The 16,438-nt window shown below is 37.4% G+C and overlaps 1 protein-coding gene across 1 annotated transcript in view; it reads left to right on the top strand.

Moving 5' to 3' along the window:
* The window catches only part of ADGRV1 (adhesion G protein-coupled receptor V1), a 306,160-nt gene that overhangs the window by 52,778 nt on the left and 236,944 nt on the right, over nucleotides 1-16,438 (top strand). Inside the window, exons 31-40 of the mRNA XM_086628926.1 lie at nucleotides 872-1,116; nucleotides 1,312-1,493; nucleotides 2,244-3,055; nucleotides 4,389-4,598; nucleotides 7,852-7,982; nucleotides 8,248-8,347; nucleotides 9,413-9,592; nucleotides 13,601-13,764; nucleotides 14,344-14,437; nucleotides 15,055-15,084. Coding sequence (XP_086485052.1) covers nucleotides 872-1,116; nucleotides 1,312-1,493; nucleotides 2,244-3,055; nucleotides 4,389-4,598; nucleotides 7,852-7,982; nucleotides 8,248-8,347; nucleotides 9,413-9,592; nucleotides 13,601-13,764; nucleotides 14,344-14,437; nucleotides 15,055-15,084 — 2,148 coding nt within the window. The remainder of the gene's footprint in view (nucleotides 1-871; nucleotides 1,117-1,311; nucleotides 1,494-2,243; nucleotides 3,056-4,388; nucleotides 4,599-7,851; nucleotides 7,983-8,247; nucleotides 8,348-9,412; nucleotides 9,593-13,600; nucleotides 13,765-14,343; nucleotides 14,438-15,054; nucleotides 15,085-16,438) is intronic.

Here is a 16,438-nt window from a genome sequence, read left to right as displayed (position 1 = left end):
GAGACTTACTCTGAGAAGAATGCTGGCAGCGCACTGATGTTTATAGTTGGCACTGAGGTCTCAAGGACTTTTCAGCTGCCATGTTCTTGCTGTTGTGCAGGAGTACAACAGGACAGGGAGGAGCATAGCCAGGATGGAGGGTCCACGACCCTCCTTATGATTTGTACTTAGATTTAGGATTGAGGACCAAACTGGCCAGTTAGTATTCCATATCATGGAGCATCATGCCCAGTATAAAAGTGAGGGTCAGCCAGAAAGAAGGGCTTTTGCTCTTCTGGGACTCTCACTTTCGGACTCTCAGAGTGCTCTCTCTGTCTCGCTCTCTATTCTTGGGCCTTCCATTCATCCAGGATTGCGGTATTGGGATTTATCTGTTTCAGGATCAATAGTTTGGGATGAGACAGGTCTTGGTCAAGGGGTGGTGAGCAATTACCCCGTACATCACTCGTTTGTGTATATATTTATCCTTGTGCATATCCATATCCATACATATATATATTGGTAGCAGTAGTAGTAAATTGTTCTTATCTCAGCCCACGGGTCTCCTTTCTTTCTCTTCTTTAATTCTCTTCCTCATCCCTGGGGGTGGGGGAGGGTGAGTGAGCGGCTGTGAGTTTAGCTGCCGGAGTGGCCTAAACCACTACAATGTTGAAATAATATCTTAGAATGAGTGCTTAATTTTCATGCTAATTTCCTCTGTAGTTGAAAATATTAATACTGAAAATTTGCTTTTAAGTTTAAATCTGATTAAAAGTGATTTACCTGTGCAAGTAAATGCAATCACGGGAAATAAAACTATGTAATTCAGGAGTTGCAATATTTGCTTTCAATTCTGTTGTTAATGAAATGCTCTCTTTGTTCTGTACTTCAGTTTTTCAGATTACTGAATTCACTGTGGAGGAGCCCGAATTTGGATCAGTAATCATAAACCTGCCAATAATCCGCAATGCTGGGACACTCGGTAATGTTACTGTTCAGTGGGTTGCTACCATTAATGGACATCCTGCTGATGCTGACTTGCAGGTTGCCTTGGGTAATATTACTTTTGCCCCTGGGGAAGCCATTCAGATGTTGCTGTTGGAAATCCTGGCTGATGATGTTCCAGAAACAGAAGAAGTAAGTAAAGCAGTTACATCTTTCTTGAATAGTATTGAAGTTTTAACTTGTTATAGAAATGTGTGGAAAGGAAAACAAGGAATGTTCTGGCTGGAAGATGCAAGAAGTTCAGATTTTACTTTGCTTGTGATTATTGTTGGAAATACCCAAAATTGTTTAGCTGCATTATTTCTTTTCTTTTTTTTTCTTTTTGAGATTGTCCATGTAGAATTAACTCAGGCCTCCAATGGTGGTGCTATTGGGTCGGATGGCGTGGCAAATATTATAATACCTGCCAATGATAATCCTTATGGCACAGTCTTCTTTCATCAATCCTTATATCGAATTCAGGAGCCACTAGAAAGAAATTTGCTTGCAAACATAACAGTCAGACGAAGGTTTGTGTAATGTTTGTTTTATTTATATCTATTATTTTTTCTTTTTCTTTCCGTCTTGACTATAATTTAAAATATCATGCACCTCTTGTGTATTTGCATCAATTTCTTGATCTGCCAGCTCAATGCATTTTTTATTTTATCTACAGTGTTTTTGAACTAGATGTCTACTTATTAGAAATGTACATACAGTACTTAAATGTAATATACATTGTAATGTAGAATGTAAACCTAATGTACACAGTGTACTTGAAGTTTCATTTTGACTAATCATCAAATTATTTAAAGCTGCACAACAGCCTGCTCCTGTGATTTGAATGGGAGGAAAAAATGGGTCAACCCTTGTGAGATGGAAAGAGACAGAAAAAACAAAATGGGTTTTACGCATGTGATTTGATATCCTGAGGACACCTAGGAGGAAAGATAACAAAGTTGGGCAGCACAGGCTTTTTCTTCCTTGCCAGCCATAAGAAGACTAAGTTAATTCCTAGAAACAAAAGTTTGCAAATGTGCATTCTTGACAGACTGCTACCCAATGTATAAATGATTAAACTTGCTGTACACAAAAAATGACAACTCAGTTATTCTGGTACTAGCTTCAAAGGTACCCACTTAAATTAGCTATTTACACTTTTCACCAATTCAGAAAGGGTGAGTTGATTTTGTTCACAGTTGTTCTCAACCCAGAAACATGCAGAATATTAGACATACTTCATCCACTAACATTACCTTTTCTATTTTAATGTCTTTTAGTGGGGGAAGGTTTGGTCAGCTGCAGATATTTTACAGCACTTCTGAGACTGATGTTGTAGCTCTTGCCATTGAGCAAGGTCAGGATATACTGGCCTGTTACGAGTCTCCTGTACAAGGAATTCCTGACCAGCCACCCAAGACCAGAGTGAACGTGTCAGCAGCAAGTGACCCTCTGTATGCCTGTGCAACTCAGTGCCTAAAAGAACAAGCGTGTTCAGCCTTTACATTTTCCAGTGCCTCTGAGTCTCCTCTCTGCCTTTGGCTGACATCAGAAATCAGCCCATTAACTAACACTTCAGAATTCTGGACCTACAAGAAAAACATCACCAGTGCATCTGCCCTCTTTAGTGCACAAGCCATCGCTGGTAGTGATTATGAATCTGTTACAAGACAGTGGGCCATAATGCAGGAAGGCGAAGAGTTTGCAAATCTCACAGTTACCATACTCCCTGACAGTCTGCCAGAGCTGGATGAGAAATTCACTATATCCCTTTTAAAAGTTGAACTGATGAACATCTCAGCCAGCTTAAAAAATCAACCAACTATAGGACAGCCAAATACTTCCACAGTTGTCATAATGATGAATGGAGATGCATTTGGAGTATTTAAGATCTACAGCGTAAGCCCCAATGCAACAGAGAAGGGTCTATATATTGAAGTAGAAGAACGTCCTCAGACCAGCGTGCAGCTAATGATACATAGAACAGAAGGCAGCCTGGGTCAGGTGACAGTGGAATGGCGTGTGGTTGGTGGAACTGCTACCCCAAACTTGGATTTTGTAGGTGTTGGTGAGATTCTGGTGTTCGCTGAAGGTGAGACAAGGTTTTGCACGAGCTTCTGTTTTATAAAAATAAAGAGAAGTAAAAAAAACCTGACAAGCACTCAATCCTCTGGATGTTTCAATAAATGATGTCTTATTCTTAGGCTAAACCTCCTTGAATGCTCAGGATACTTATTCAAAAGAATATAGTTCATTAGCATACAGCATTAAGTTGCAGAACACACACAGTGGTAGTGAAAAATAGATGAAAACCATAAATATCTAAGTACTTTTTAAAGAAATATTACAGTGTGCATTATAAGGATTAGTTTTTTACCAAATATATGAGGAATAATAGTGCTGAAGATAGCTGTTATATCAAGGATAATGAAAATGAGAACAGACTTAATTGGTCTTTTGTTAACCTTCAGTCAGTACAGCACACGTTTTTCATGATATCTCTTTTTAAATTCTGAGATTGTATTGATTTCATAACATAACAGCATATTAAAAAAAATTGCAAACAGGATGTACAAGTCAATGGCAGACATTAGTCAAGTACCACACAGCATGACAGATGTATTTTGCATTTTCAAAGTCTGAGTTGATTGAACAGTTATTTTGAAAGCAATTTATGGTAGTGTAGTAAAGATCCTAGTGCGCTAGCTAGCTAGTCAGTCACCTGAACTCAAAAGAAGGATTGCCAGCAGTGATTCTGAGACTGACATGTGATTACATTAGTGGTTATCAGTTTAGTAAAAACTGTTTTCAAAATTCTTTGAAAGACAAAGTGGGAAGAAATATATGTATCTTATAAACGTGTCTTCTCATAATATGTTATGCATATGCACTGAGAAACAGGGTTGTCTTGTTAATTCTGATGGATTATAGAGACTGGTAATAGATCATGTTTGCTGTTTACATATCATTCTTTGATAGTCCGGAATGATAACACAATGACAGTCCATTTTAATGCATTCACGGGCTCAGTAAATATATTTGAATTGAGTATACATACTTACGTATATTGTTCATCAGAGAACTTATACACTTGGTGATTTTTAACAAGAATATTTCCCTTTTCTAAGTTAAATCTGAAAGTCAGAGAACTTATAATGCAAAAAAAAGAATTACAGACATCCAGAAATTATGACTATATTGTTAATTTTTATTGTTAATTATTATATTTAATAATTTGATAATTAAATTGCCATAATGTAACTTTTTAACAGTAATTGAATAAAACTTTGTAATGACATTCAGTAACTTCTAGACAGGTAAATAAATTAAGCTTCGTATCCTCCTACAAGAGGAGATGATTAAGTCTTTTTAGAAGGTGATTTCCATGTGCACGTATATGTATATATATGTTCTTCTCCTTGTAGGAGAAACAAAAAAGTTAGTCACGTTGACCATTTTAGATGATTCAGAGCCAGAGGATAATGAAAGTATCATAATCGGCCTGGTCCATACTGAAGGAGGGAGTCGGATTCTGCCCAGTTCTGACACTGTTACAGTGATTATTCTGGCAAGTGACAACGTGGCAGGAGTTATTAGCTTCCAGACTGCCTCAAGATCTGTTATTGGTCGTGAAGGTGAGTTCTCTGTGTTGACCACACTCAGTTTGTTTAACATTAGCTTCCATCTCCGTGCTTTTTGTTGATAATGACTCACAGTGATTGTTTGTATCACTGTTCAGAGAATGTCAGCAAACAGAGAATAACCACATACTTGGCATGCATTTCTTTGAATTTTTAACTCATGCAAGCATAAACAAAATCTATGGAATGGATGAGTACACCATTTCCAAAACCATTTTATTTATCATCATTTGTGCTTTCGTTTTTTCTGAAAGTCATGCTTTACTTCTATTGATATTACATTTCAAAGCTCCTTTCAGCATTCCTTGTCTTACTCCTTCATACCATATTCCAGAACTGTGTATAGCTCTCATCATACACATCTATTAGTAGTTGTAAGCAAATCTCATCTATCAGTGACTTACAATTCATTTTAAATCTAGAAAATATTCCCACAGAAAGATTAAGATTACATCTTCACTCTTCCTGACTCAACAACCTGCTGGTTTAAAATTTTCTGTTCATGTTTTTTTATGGTAGCTAATTTAGGAATGTAGCAATCTTGATGTTGTTGCTCAGTCATGACATTTGAGAAAGAACAATAATAATTTGATTTGGACCAAAGATTTCTACTAGTGTTTTAAAAGAGCATGTTGCGTGTTTGATCTAAGGTTTGATGCAGTTTTGCATAGGATAATAACAGTACTCATGGTGATTGCTTTTGGCAGCCTTTGCTGGAGTCTCAGTGTATTGCAATATCATATTTCTCTGACGTGGAAACTGATGGGCAGGGAAAGTCAACAAAACAGAAATGTACTATCCAGGCATGTTTGCATTGTATCTTCTGTTTGAAGAAAAAAGTCTGTCTCAACCAAACGTGTTCTGTTTTTTTTTTTCTGGAAATGAAAGGTCATTAACTGTTGGTTTTTATCTAGATACGATTTGTGTTAATACTGTGCCAGTGTGTGCCTGTTTTTTGTCCTTTATTCCTCCACATTAACAGTTCTCAGCTGACTGCCAAGCCAGCTGCAATCTGGCAGGCTAAGAAGAGCTATTAATGAGTACAAGGAACTAATACAAACTGTGTCATTCCCAAAGGTTACAATGACCCTGAATACTTTCCACTGGTTAAATATTATTCATAGCATGCTAGCAAATGCTGGCTGTTTGGAGCTGAAATACTCTGCTACAGTTTGGTAATTACTTGATTCCAATTCTTCCAGCTTGTGAAAAATAATGCGTTGTCTTATAGCAAGAAAAAACATCCAAACTTGTTCTATTTGATAAAGAAACAAAGAATGGGCTAAGGCCTTTAGATGATTTCAGTGTTTCTATTTCATTTTCAGTACCAAGTTTTTTTTGTTCTGAACCCAAAATCTGTCAGACATAAATCCAAATATTATTGAATTTTATATTTATTGTGTTATTGAACAATTTCTGTCAAGCAAATCTGTATTATTTTCAAGATGTATGTGTTATTTGTCACCTTATTCAGAAAAAGGGTGGCATTTTAGTGCAGGCAGAGGCATGCAACTTTTGTGTGGTTATGACTGTATTGGAGCAAAAAGCACTGCAGTACCTTGAGAGGAGGGTGGCCGAGGCCCCCTTCTCCCTGATAAATGTAGAAATTGAAAGATATAGGTAACATGGTTAAATATTAAAAAAAATAAATAATGAAATTAGCCTAATAACACCTTCGGTCTTCAGAAATCAATTAGTACTTGTATTAGTATTTCTTTCTGGATCAGGATACCAAAGATTTTGGTAAAGCTGACCAAGAAACATGGGTCAGTAATTAACTACTTGTGGTCTGTAATTATGATGAATGATACTCCAGGTTTCTTAGTGTTTGGATTACAGTGTAACAGGGTTCTGCATCATAAAGCATTTTATTCCACTTTTCAGTGAAAATTAGTTGTGTTACATAATGTTGTATTGAAATAATCTTTATCTAAATTGTGCATTCTGCAATGGTACTAAAGTAACCATTTTTCTGTTAAATATTTATTTGTTTGCAACAGACGTGCAAAATTCTCCAATAGTATAGAATGGTTTTCAATGCAGTGTTAAGTTATATGATAAATTAGCCTCAGGGGAACCTGCAAACTTGCAGTCTATCCTCAGATATCTGGCTGTAGAAGCAGAATCCTTGTGATGTCAATAAATTTTGAATTCTTTTATTCTCTTAGAAGCACCATGTAGCACAAAAATATGAGTATCTCCAAGACTTAACTGAAGTTTGAAATGTTGAGGCTGAATAACACATACTAATTCTATTTATCTGAAAATGAGTATATACAATTCTTGTCTTTCTTCTTCACAATTTTATATTTTAATTAATTATATTAAAGTCTCTTGAAGTTAGTTGTTCATATCTCTGTCATTGGTAGCCAATGTACATGCATCTCTATAATATTTCCTTACCAAAACTTTCTATCCAGAAAGTGTTCAAGTTTTTCCTGCCAGTTTTAGCTATACAATACCATCCTGCAATATACTATACTAGGATAGCCTGATAGCATCCTAACTTGATGCTCTTTAAAGTGCTTAATCAGAGAGACTAGCTGGGCGGCTGAATTCTTTATGCCATGGAGTAGGAAGCCACGTAACACCACATCTTCTCTTTGACTGTCATAGATGTATCTCAGTGTTTCTTGATAGGGGTTGCTTCTAAGCGTGTTTTTAACACAAATCAGAAGATGGAACTATTCTGAGATTTTTCAACAGTGAAAAAATTCAAATCAGTTTATAGCAATACTGAGACTTTTTCAGTCAGGTGGGAATGGAACTAAGATTGTCAGATTTCTGTTTCTGCATCAGTAAAATACATATATACATATGTATTCCTTGTCAGTTAGCTGTTGTAAAAATTTGTGTGATAGCTGGTACATACAGCATTTACTGTTTTGTGTAGTTCACAGGCAGGTATTGCTCTTCCGTTTGTGCACATTTTGATGGACATTTACTTTCTAAATTATTCATCTATACCAGTTTCCCTCGTATTTTGATAGATCTTTCCAAGAGTGGACTAAAACCAGCAAAAAAAAAAAACAAACTGGAGAAAAGAGTTTAGGTTTGAGGTTTTTTGTTTCAATATTAAAAACAAATGTGTTAAATAACTACTGTGAAGCTCACTATTAAAAATATTACTGTCTTTCAGAAAAATTATTTTAACTGTGATACATGTTTTTGGCTTTTATAAATGATATGTTTAGAATAAAATAGAAGAAGAAACCCCAAAATATTGCATCTTATCCTTTTTTCCTAGGAGAACAACTGCAATTCCATATTGTAAGAACTGCCCCAGGACTGGGAAATGTTACTGTTGAATGGAAGATAGTTGGGCATAACGTAAAACAGAATTTTGAAAACTATTCTGGAATACTCTTTTTTCCTGAGGTAAGTACATAGGCAAAGCTAGTGGCTACAGGATAATATTGTAATTAGAACTGACCTGAGAAAATGAGTGTGATTTTATAGCAGTCGTCGTTTCTTGATCCAATTTTTTACTTCCTCTTTTAATCTCGGAGTTCTAAGTGGAAGGAGTTTGTAGATTTTGATACTTTACATTTCTTAAAGGTGTTGTTCAAAATACATATGATATAGTGGTGCTACTTGTATTTTCTACAATAATGACTAATCAATTTATCAATAAAATAAATAGGAGACATTGAATACAACATTGTATGTTCACTTGCTGGATGACCATATTCCTGAAGAAAGAGAAGAATACCAGATCATCCTATACAACATCAAAACAGAAGGTAATGCAGAACTATAGCCTGCTGTATCTTAAAATTACCGTTAGTAGTGTAATATTTTCATACCCATTAATCCATTTTGGAAGTGTAGGCCTAAACATACTGCAACTAGTGTAAACAATGCAAAGTTCCTTCCCATTTTATTGAAACAGGCTTGATCCTTATGTGTATATGTAGATATATATAAATCCCATGGTGTCTGCAGTTTTCATTAATTGGTTTTAAACCTAATTTAACTCTGCTTGTTTAATTCACTGGTTATTTGCTTTCCTTTAACTGAATACAAACTTGAGCTTATTAATGTACAGTTGACATGAAATAAGGAGATATTTTCGTCTTGTAAAATATTCTTATCATGCTGCAAGCTGAATTTCTGATCTGACTCTGGGTTCAAGGAGGTCAAAATACTTTATTATTTCTATTCAAATTAATGAAAAAAGAAGCATGAAACTGCATCTCTTCTGAAATACACTTTGTTAAACTGAAATTCATGTCTAAATACCAAACTAACTTGACATGGATTGTGTTGCTGCTAGATGCCTTACCAATTTGCCAGAATCAGTCTTATAATCCATCAGGATAATAGATGCCTTACCAACTTGCCAGAATCAGTCTTATAATCCATCCGGATAAGCATAAATTAATACACCAACAATTACTCATCAAGGCAACACTTGAAAAGGGAGTAATTTTGTAATGGAATGATTGATAAGCTGAATATAAATTTTAAGTTTTGAAGTTAATTCCTGGGAAATCTTGCTCTTTCCTTTTACAGGAAGTTTAGGGAAGTTGATGTTTGGCACTGGTGCATTAAGTTTTCTCATTAGTACATTTTTGTTACTCTGCTTAGTATGCACACAATTTCTGTATGTCCCTGTATTTGTTATAGAATGTAAATATATGTACGTCCCACATTATCCATAAACTTCAGTGAGCACATCATGCATTTGGTTTAATTCAATTTGCACTGTTACTGATTGTCACTTGGATGTAATAATAGCAGTAATATAAGACAAAAAAGTTAGTTCCATAACATTTTATTCACTGTGGTCCATTGGTTCTTTGCAGGAGTTTCTTCTTCAGGTGCTGCTGTTTTGGATAGTCAAGGATATGAGGCTGTTCTGACAGTAGAAGCTAGTGATGAGCCACATGGAGTCTTGAATTTTGCTTCCCCATCAAGGGAAGTTCTAATTCCAGAGGAAAACAAAACAGTTCAGCTTTTTATTAACAGAGAATTTGGATCTCTAGGTTTGTATAATAATTCCAAGACAAAGTAAGTTCTGTTTTGTTAATCATCAGGCAAATGAAAGCCATGACAGAGAGGCTGGAAATTTTGAAAAATCTTGCATACAGTTGATATTTTCAGAAATTCTAGGCTTCTTACTGCAGGCTTGGAAGCAAAGTTTTAGTTGAAACTAGAGACATAGCACTCATTTCCACAGCAGGGAGTCTGGGAGCTGTGACATAACTAATTGGCTATTAGGGTTACCACCTTTATGTCTAATGGATCTACTTTAAAGTGTTAGTCTCTTCAGAAGAAACAAAAAACATGATAAGGGGAGCCTGTATGGAATGATCGTTCCCACCTACTTCCCCTCTAAGCTTCCAGAAGTTGGCAGCTTAGGAATATCCCGTGGAAAAAGCTACCTTCAGACTACTGAATTCAATTTAAGTCTCGTCTGAGAGTTTCATATTCCTTTTGAAATCAATTTGTCTTTTAACATCCATGAAAGTAAGTGGTACTTAGTTCCAGAATTCAATAATGCGCTAAGTGCAAAATTATTTTCTTGTGCTTGTTGCCTGAGAATTTCAACTTACATTGTGACTTAACATGTGACAGATAGGAGCTGCCTCACGTTCACAAGCCCTGGTCCTCATGGGGGACTTCAGCCACCCCGATATCTGTCGGAAGGACAACACAGCAGGGCAAAGGCAATCCAGGAGGTTCCTGGAATGCATGGATGATAACTTCCTTCTTCAAGTGGTAGAGGAACCAACGAGGACAGGTGCTTTGCTGGACCTTGTTCTCACCAACAAAGAAGGGCTGGTGGGGAATGTGACGCTCAAGGACAGCCTTGGCTGCAATGATCATGAAATGGTGGAATTCAAGATTCTTAGGGAAGCAAGGAGGGTGCACAGCAAGCTCACTACCCTGGATTTCAGGAGAGCAGACTTCGGCCTCTCCAGGGATCTCCTCGGTAGAGTACAATGGGATAAATCCCTGGAGGGAAGAGGGGCCCAAGAAAGCTGGTTAATATTCAAGGATCACCTCCTCCAAGCTCAGGAGCAGTGCATCCCAACAAAGAGAAAGTCAGGTAGGAACACCAGGAGGCCTGCATGGATGAACAAGGAGCTCCAGGACCAACTCGGACACAAAAAGAAGGCCTACAGAGAGTCGAAGCAAGGCCAGGTAGCCTGGGAAGAATACAGAGAAGTTGTCCGAGCAACCAGAGATCAGGTTAGGAAAGCTAAAGACCTGATAGAGTTAAATCTGGCCAGAAACATCAAGGGCAACAAGAAAAACTTCTATAGATATGTCAGCAATAAAAAGAAATCTAGGGAAAATGTAGGCCCTCTCCAGAAGGAAACGGGCGACCTGGCTATCTGGTATGTGGAGAAGGCTGAGGTTCTCAATGACTTCTTTGCCTCAGTCTTCACTGGCAAGAGCTCCAGCTGCACAGCCCAAGTCACAGAAGGCAAAGGCAGGGACTGGGAGAATGAAGAACCGCTCACGGTAGGAGAAGATCAGGTTTGAGATCATCTAAAGAACCTGAAAGTGGACAAGTCCATGGGACCTGAGGAGGTGCATCTGTTGGTTCTGAGGGAACTGGCAGATGAAGTTGCTAAGCCACTATCCATCGTATTTCAGAAGTCGTGGCAATATAGTGACATTCCCACTGACTGGAAAAGGGGAAACATAGCCCCCATCTTTAAAAAGGGGAAAAAAGAAGACCCAGGGAACTACAGGCCAATCAGGCTCACATCTACGCCCAGCAAGATCATGGAGCAGATCCTCCTGGTGACTATGCTAAGGCACATAGAAAATAAGGATGTGATTGGTGACAGCCAACATGGCTTCACTAAGTGCAAATCCTGCCTGACTAATTTGATTGCCTTCTATGATGAGGCTACAGCATTGATGGATAGGGGAAGAGCAACTGACATCGTCTACCTGGACTTATCCAAAGCATTTGATACTGTCCCACACCACATCCTTGTCTCTAAACTGGAGAGACATGGGTTTGATGAATGGACCACTCAGTGGATAAGGAATTGGCTGGATGGTTGCACTCAAGAAGTTGTAGTCAATGGTTCAATGTCCAAGTGGAGATCTGTGACTAGTGGTGTTCCTCAGGGGTCAGTACTGGGGCCAGTGTTATTTAACATCTTTGTTGGTGGCATGGACAGTGGGATCGAGTGCACCCTCAGCAAGTCTGCAGATGTCACGAAGTTGTGTGGTGTGGTGGACACACTGGAGGGAAGGGATGCCATCCAGAGGGACCTCAACAGGCTTGAGAGGTGGGCCTGTGAGAACCTCAAGTTCAACAAGGCCAAGTGCAAGGTCCAGCACGTGGGTCGGGACAATCCCAAGCACAAGTACAGGCTAGGTGGAGAATGGATTGAGAGCACCCTTGAGGAGGACTTGGGAGTGCTGGTGGATGAGAAGCTCAACATGAGCTGGCAATGTGCGCTGACAGCCCAGAAAGCCAACCGTATCATGGGCTGCATCAAAAGAAGCGTGGCCAGCAGGTCGATGGAGATGATTCTGCCCCTCTGCTCTGCTCTTGTGAGACCCCACCTGGAATATTGCGTTCAACTCTGGAGTTCCCAACACAAGAAGGACATGGATCTGCTGGAGCAGGTCCAGAGGAGGTCCACGAAGATGATCCGAGGGCTGGAGCACCTCTCCTATGAAGATAGGCTGAGAGAGTTGGGACTGTTCAGCCTGGAGAAGAGAAGGCTCCGGGATATCAAAGCAACTTTCCAGTACTTAAAGGGGCCTACAGGAAAACTGAAGAGGGACTTTTTACAAGGGTGTGTAATGATAGGACAAGGGGCAATGGATTTAAACTGAAAGAGGGCAGATTTACATTAGGTATAAGGAAGAAATTTTTCACTCAGAGGGTGGTGAGGCACTAGAACAGGTTGCCCAGAGAAGTTGTGTCTGCCCCATCCCTGGAAGTGTTGAAGGCCAGGCTGGATGAGGCTTTGGGCAACGTGGTGTAGTGGAGGGTTTCCCTGCCCATGGTAGGGGGATTAGAACTAGATGATCTTTGAGGTGCCTTCCCACCCTAACTGTTCTATGATTCTATGATTCTATGATTCTATGTGTAATCATTTTATATTTATCTTTCTACATTATATTTAGACCTCAGGGTTAACGTCTCTTAGTTTCTTCTGTTATATCTGTTTTGAGGTGAAGTGATAAGTTGCAATGAATATTCAAGATCTGGACACAGCACAGATTTATAGAGGCATTTTAATGAGGTTTCTATGTTTTCCTTTTTTATATATATATATATCAATCACTATCTAATTTACTTTTGGAACACTACTCAGGAAACTAATGCTTGTAAGATCTATAGTATCTGTAATAAATGTAAATCTCTTACTTAAAGTCCATCATTATTTATTAAAACTAAGATTCTTTTATTCCTTGTATTTTATCTCATAGAGACTAGTTTGAATTTCATCTGCCGTTTTATCTCCAGGATTGCTCTCTTTAAATTTTCAACTTGATTTACTTTTGCAGATTAGTGAGATATGGCTTTAATACATTAAAAAAAAAGTCTAACTTTTTCCTTTGGTAACATTTATCAGTGTGTCCCCTAATTTTTATTCTTCATTGAATTCTATGTCAATCTGCTTGGGAAGGAAACTAGATTTATTAAGCTGTCATTAGAGCCTTTTTTAGATATCAGTCATTCCTGAAGCAGCCTACTTCCCTTGGCACCAAACCTAATATTAATAAAACATTAGATGTCCCAGGTAGTACTTCAGCAGTGTAATATTTGCAGTCCACATCACCTCAAATATCTGAATACATTTGATACTAATGCTTTTTGAGTCCTATGATATTGGACAAATCACCAAAGACTGATCACACAAAGTTCCATTGGCTCCAGATTAATCTTTTAATCCTTCTGTTTTGCAGTTAGGCTTTTCATTTTGTAGTGATCTCTTTTCTTTGTCTCTTCCACTAAGCATTACTTATAATTGAAAATATAATTTTTTTTTTTGTCACAAATTAAACAGGTACTATCAATGTTACGTATGCCACAGTTCCAGGACTGCTCACCGTAAGTAATCAGACAGAAGGGACCTTGGCTGAACCAGGAGCTGATTATATAGCTGTTTCTGACTCACTGATTTTGGAAGAAGGAGAAACATCAGCTGCAATAAATATTACTATTCTAGAGGTAAACTTTAAACCCTTTCATTCTATACTGGTCTGTATGACATCAGAAGAGGAATATTTTGCAACCTAAATTTTGCAACCTATATATTACTTGAAGCTATATATTTCATTGTCATTTAGAAAGACAATTTTTATCTTAAGAATCTAGAAAGACAATTTTTATCTTAAGAATCACTGAAGGACGAATAATAACAGAAAGTAACTCTACCTATTCATAAATGAAATTTAGCTGTCTCATGAAGACTTTACTATCTGATATTCAGAACAGTGTAATTAATTGCTTGCTACAGGCTCTTACTTTCTCAGTGGTTGGGGTTTATGCCTTTAAAATTGATCAGAAATTTATTCATAAGAATAGTTTAGTGTCACCATAGAGTCTTTTTCATGAAATATACTGTCTTCCTTCATAATTCATTTGAGATAATTAATTTTACACCCAATTAAAGTATTTCAGGAAAAATAAATTAATTCTAGTATTGCTATAATATTAGAGACTTCGAATGTATTGCATTTTGGTGACTTCTGTGACTGTTTCTTAAAGGAAAATGAAAAAAGGAGGTACTGAATTTGTGTTTTGCAGGATGATGTACCAGAGGTGCAAGAATTCTTCTTGGTTAATTTAACTTCAGTGGAACTTATAATGAATCATTCAACTTCATCTCCACCTAGACTGGGTAAAACAATTTATACAGAATTACCTTTGGTTTTCCTTTTATACGAGTTACATGCAGATCATATTACTCTGGCATATTATTATAATTCCGCTTACTTGCCAACTATGCCAATATAAGATAGGGTATTCTGAAAGAAACATTGTAGAGTATTAAACATATTTGTTATTACACTTGCTTCATACTCTTTTAAGCTCTGTAAAAATGGTAATGAATTTTCATAGAGGAGCTAGTAATTTAACAGTTGGAGAGCACAATTATCAGAAAAGTTTTATTGGCAGTGTGCTAGTCTGATTTGCATTTCCAAGTACATAATGGAAACAAAAATGTCAAAAAAATTACTTTATGCAATTATTTTGTTCACCCTTATAAAATCTCTTTTTAATACTCTTTATCAGATATACTTTTAAGAGTCCTATTCTATGGTTTTCCTACTCTTCCAGTGAACTTCATTTACCATTTGCTGAGTTAGCTCCTCATTCTGCTTCTGAACTGAGTAGCATAGCTGCCTTTGGCTTTAAGGACAATTGAATTATGCTGTGATACTAGAGACTAGTTATACTGATTATTTCTAACATCTTCTTCGACTCTTTTCCCTTTTCTTTGCATGCCTATAGAAGTGACAGAGTTAATTCGTTACAGATTGAAAGGTAACTTGCAAGACTCACTGCTGATTTGTAGAGACTAAGTTGTGATTAGTCGAGTCTAAAATCTAAAACATAAAAAGAGTAACATAGAAGTACAAAGGATTTTTCTGAACTGAACCGTGCTGAGTGCTGTACAGCCTCACTTTCCAGTGTAAGGTGTTGGCAATCTTTTTGAATCATGACTGTTCAGTGCTGCTGTGATATTTGCATAGGGTTAAATGTACTTAGGATGAACAGATAATAGTTCTAACCCAGGAGGCAAAAACTTGTCCTAAGAGTAAAATGTCACTATGAATTCTGTTATCAGACTATTTTCTAATCTTGTTTTCCCTGTTGGCATATTTTGATTTGCTATGATTGACAGTTTAACTCCTTGTTGGTGCAGTTAATTTGTTTAGGGTTTCTAGCAATCCCATACCCTATATAAGACATTTGAAATATTTCTAGGAGGTGTCTAGTATCAAAAGAGGTGAGCGTTCTGCATATGATACAGGCGTGTGCAGTCATTCCTAGACTTCTGGAATAAATTGTCTGTCCTGTTCCTGTCATGCCACGTGCAATGTGTGGAGTAAGTCTGGTGTGTCTGTGGTGTAGAGTGGAACACTAAACTTAAGTGACTTTATTGGTGATCTGAGGCTTCATTGATAAGGAGCAGAAAAGGCAAGTGTAAAGACAGTTCTGTTGTTTTCTCTGTGCTCCTCTTGCTCCCATCTTCTAGAAAAGGTGGAGGAAAGAGCCTGACTCAAATGCAAAAATGCAAGGTATTAAAAAAGGGAAAATGATCAACAGCTGACAATGGTGAAGGAAAAACGGATAAACTTCATGGATTAAAAAAAAGTTCAGCTGAGGGAGGGGTAGAGGGTCATCAGGGGAGGGGAAGGATGCCAGACATGAAATAAGAAGTCTGATGTTGAAAGCAAAGTATTACAGATCCTGGGTGAACTGATCTGAGTATGACGCAACAAGTGAAAATACAGTTTAGAAGTGAAGCTGAAAGGTCTGTAGTCACTAGCCCTCTCTCTCGGTTCCTAAACCTCAATAACATTTCTGCTGTCTATGTAGAGATTTTGCAGCTACTGCTGATCTTCATCGCTACCTCATAGTGACAGGTTTGAATTAATGGCAATGACCTTTTACTTTTATTCAGTTTTATCTGAACTAATAGATCTTTCCTGTGGATCTAAATATAGTATATTTACTATTGTTATAGTCTGTATACTATTCAGTGGAGTCAGTTTAGTTGTAGAAATTGTCAATGTTGTCTTCATTTCTTTTTAAGTCTTATTAAAAGTAAGTTGAAGTGAAGTAAGGTAGTCATGTGGCGCTGTTGTTAGACAAATTAGGGCGTTATTTTCCC

This window comes from Tauraco erythrolophus, chromosome Z (assembly GCF_009769465.1).
Source record: "Tauraco erythrolophus isolate bTauEry1 chromosome Z, bTauEry1.pri, whole genome shotgun sequence".
NCBI lineage: Eukaryota > Metazoa > Chordata > Aves > Musophagiformes > Musophagidae > Tauraco > Tauraco erythrolophus.
Note: the sequence above shows the minus strand (reverse complement) of the source record. Positions and strands in the feature narration are given on the sequence as shown.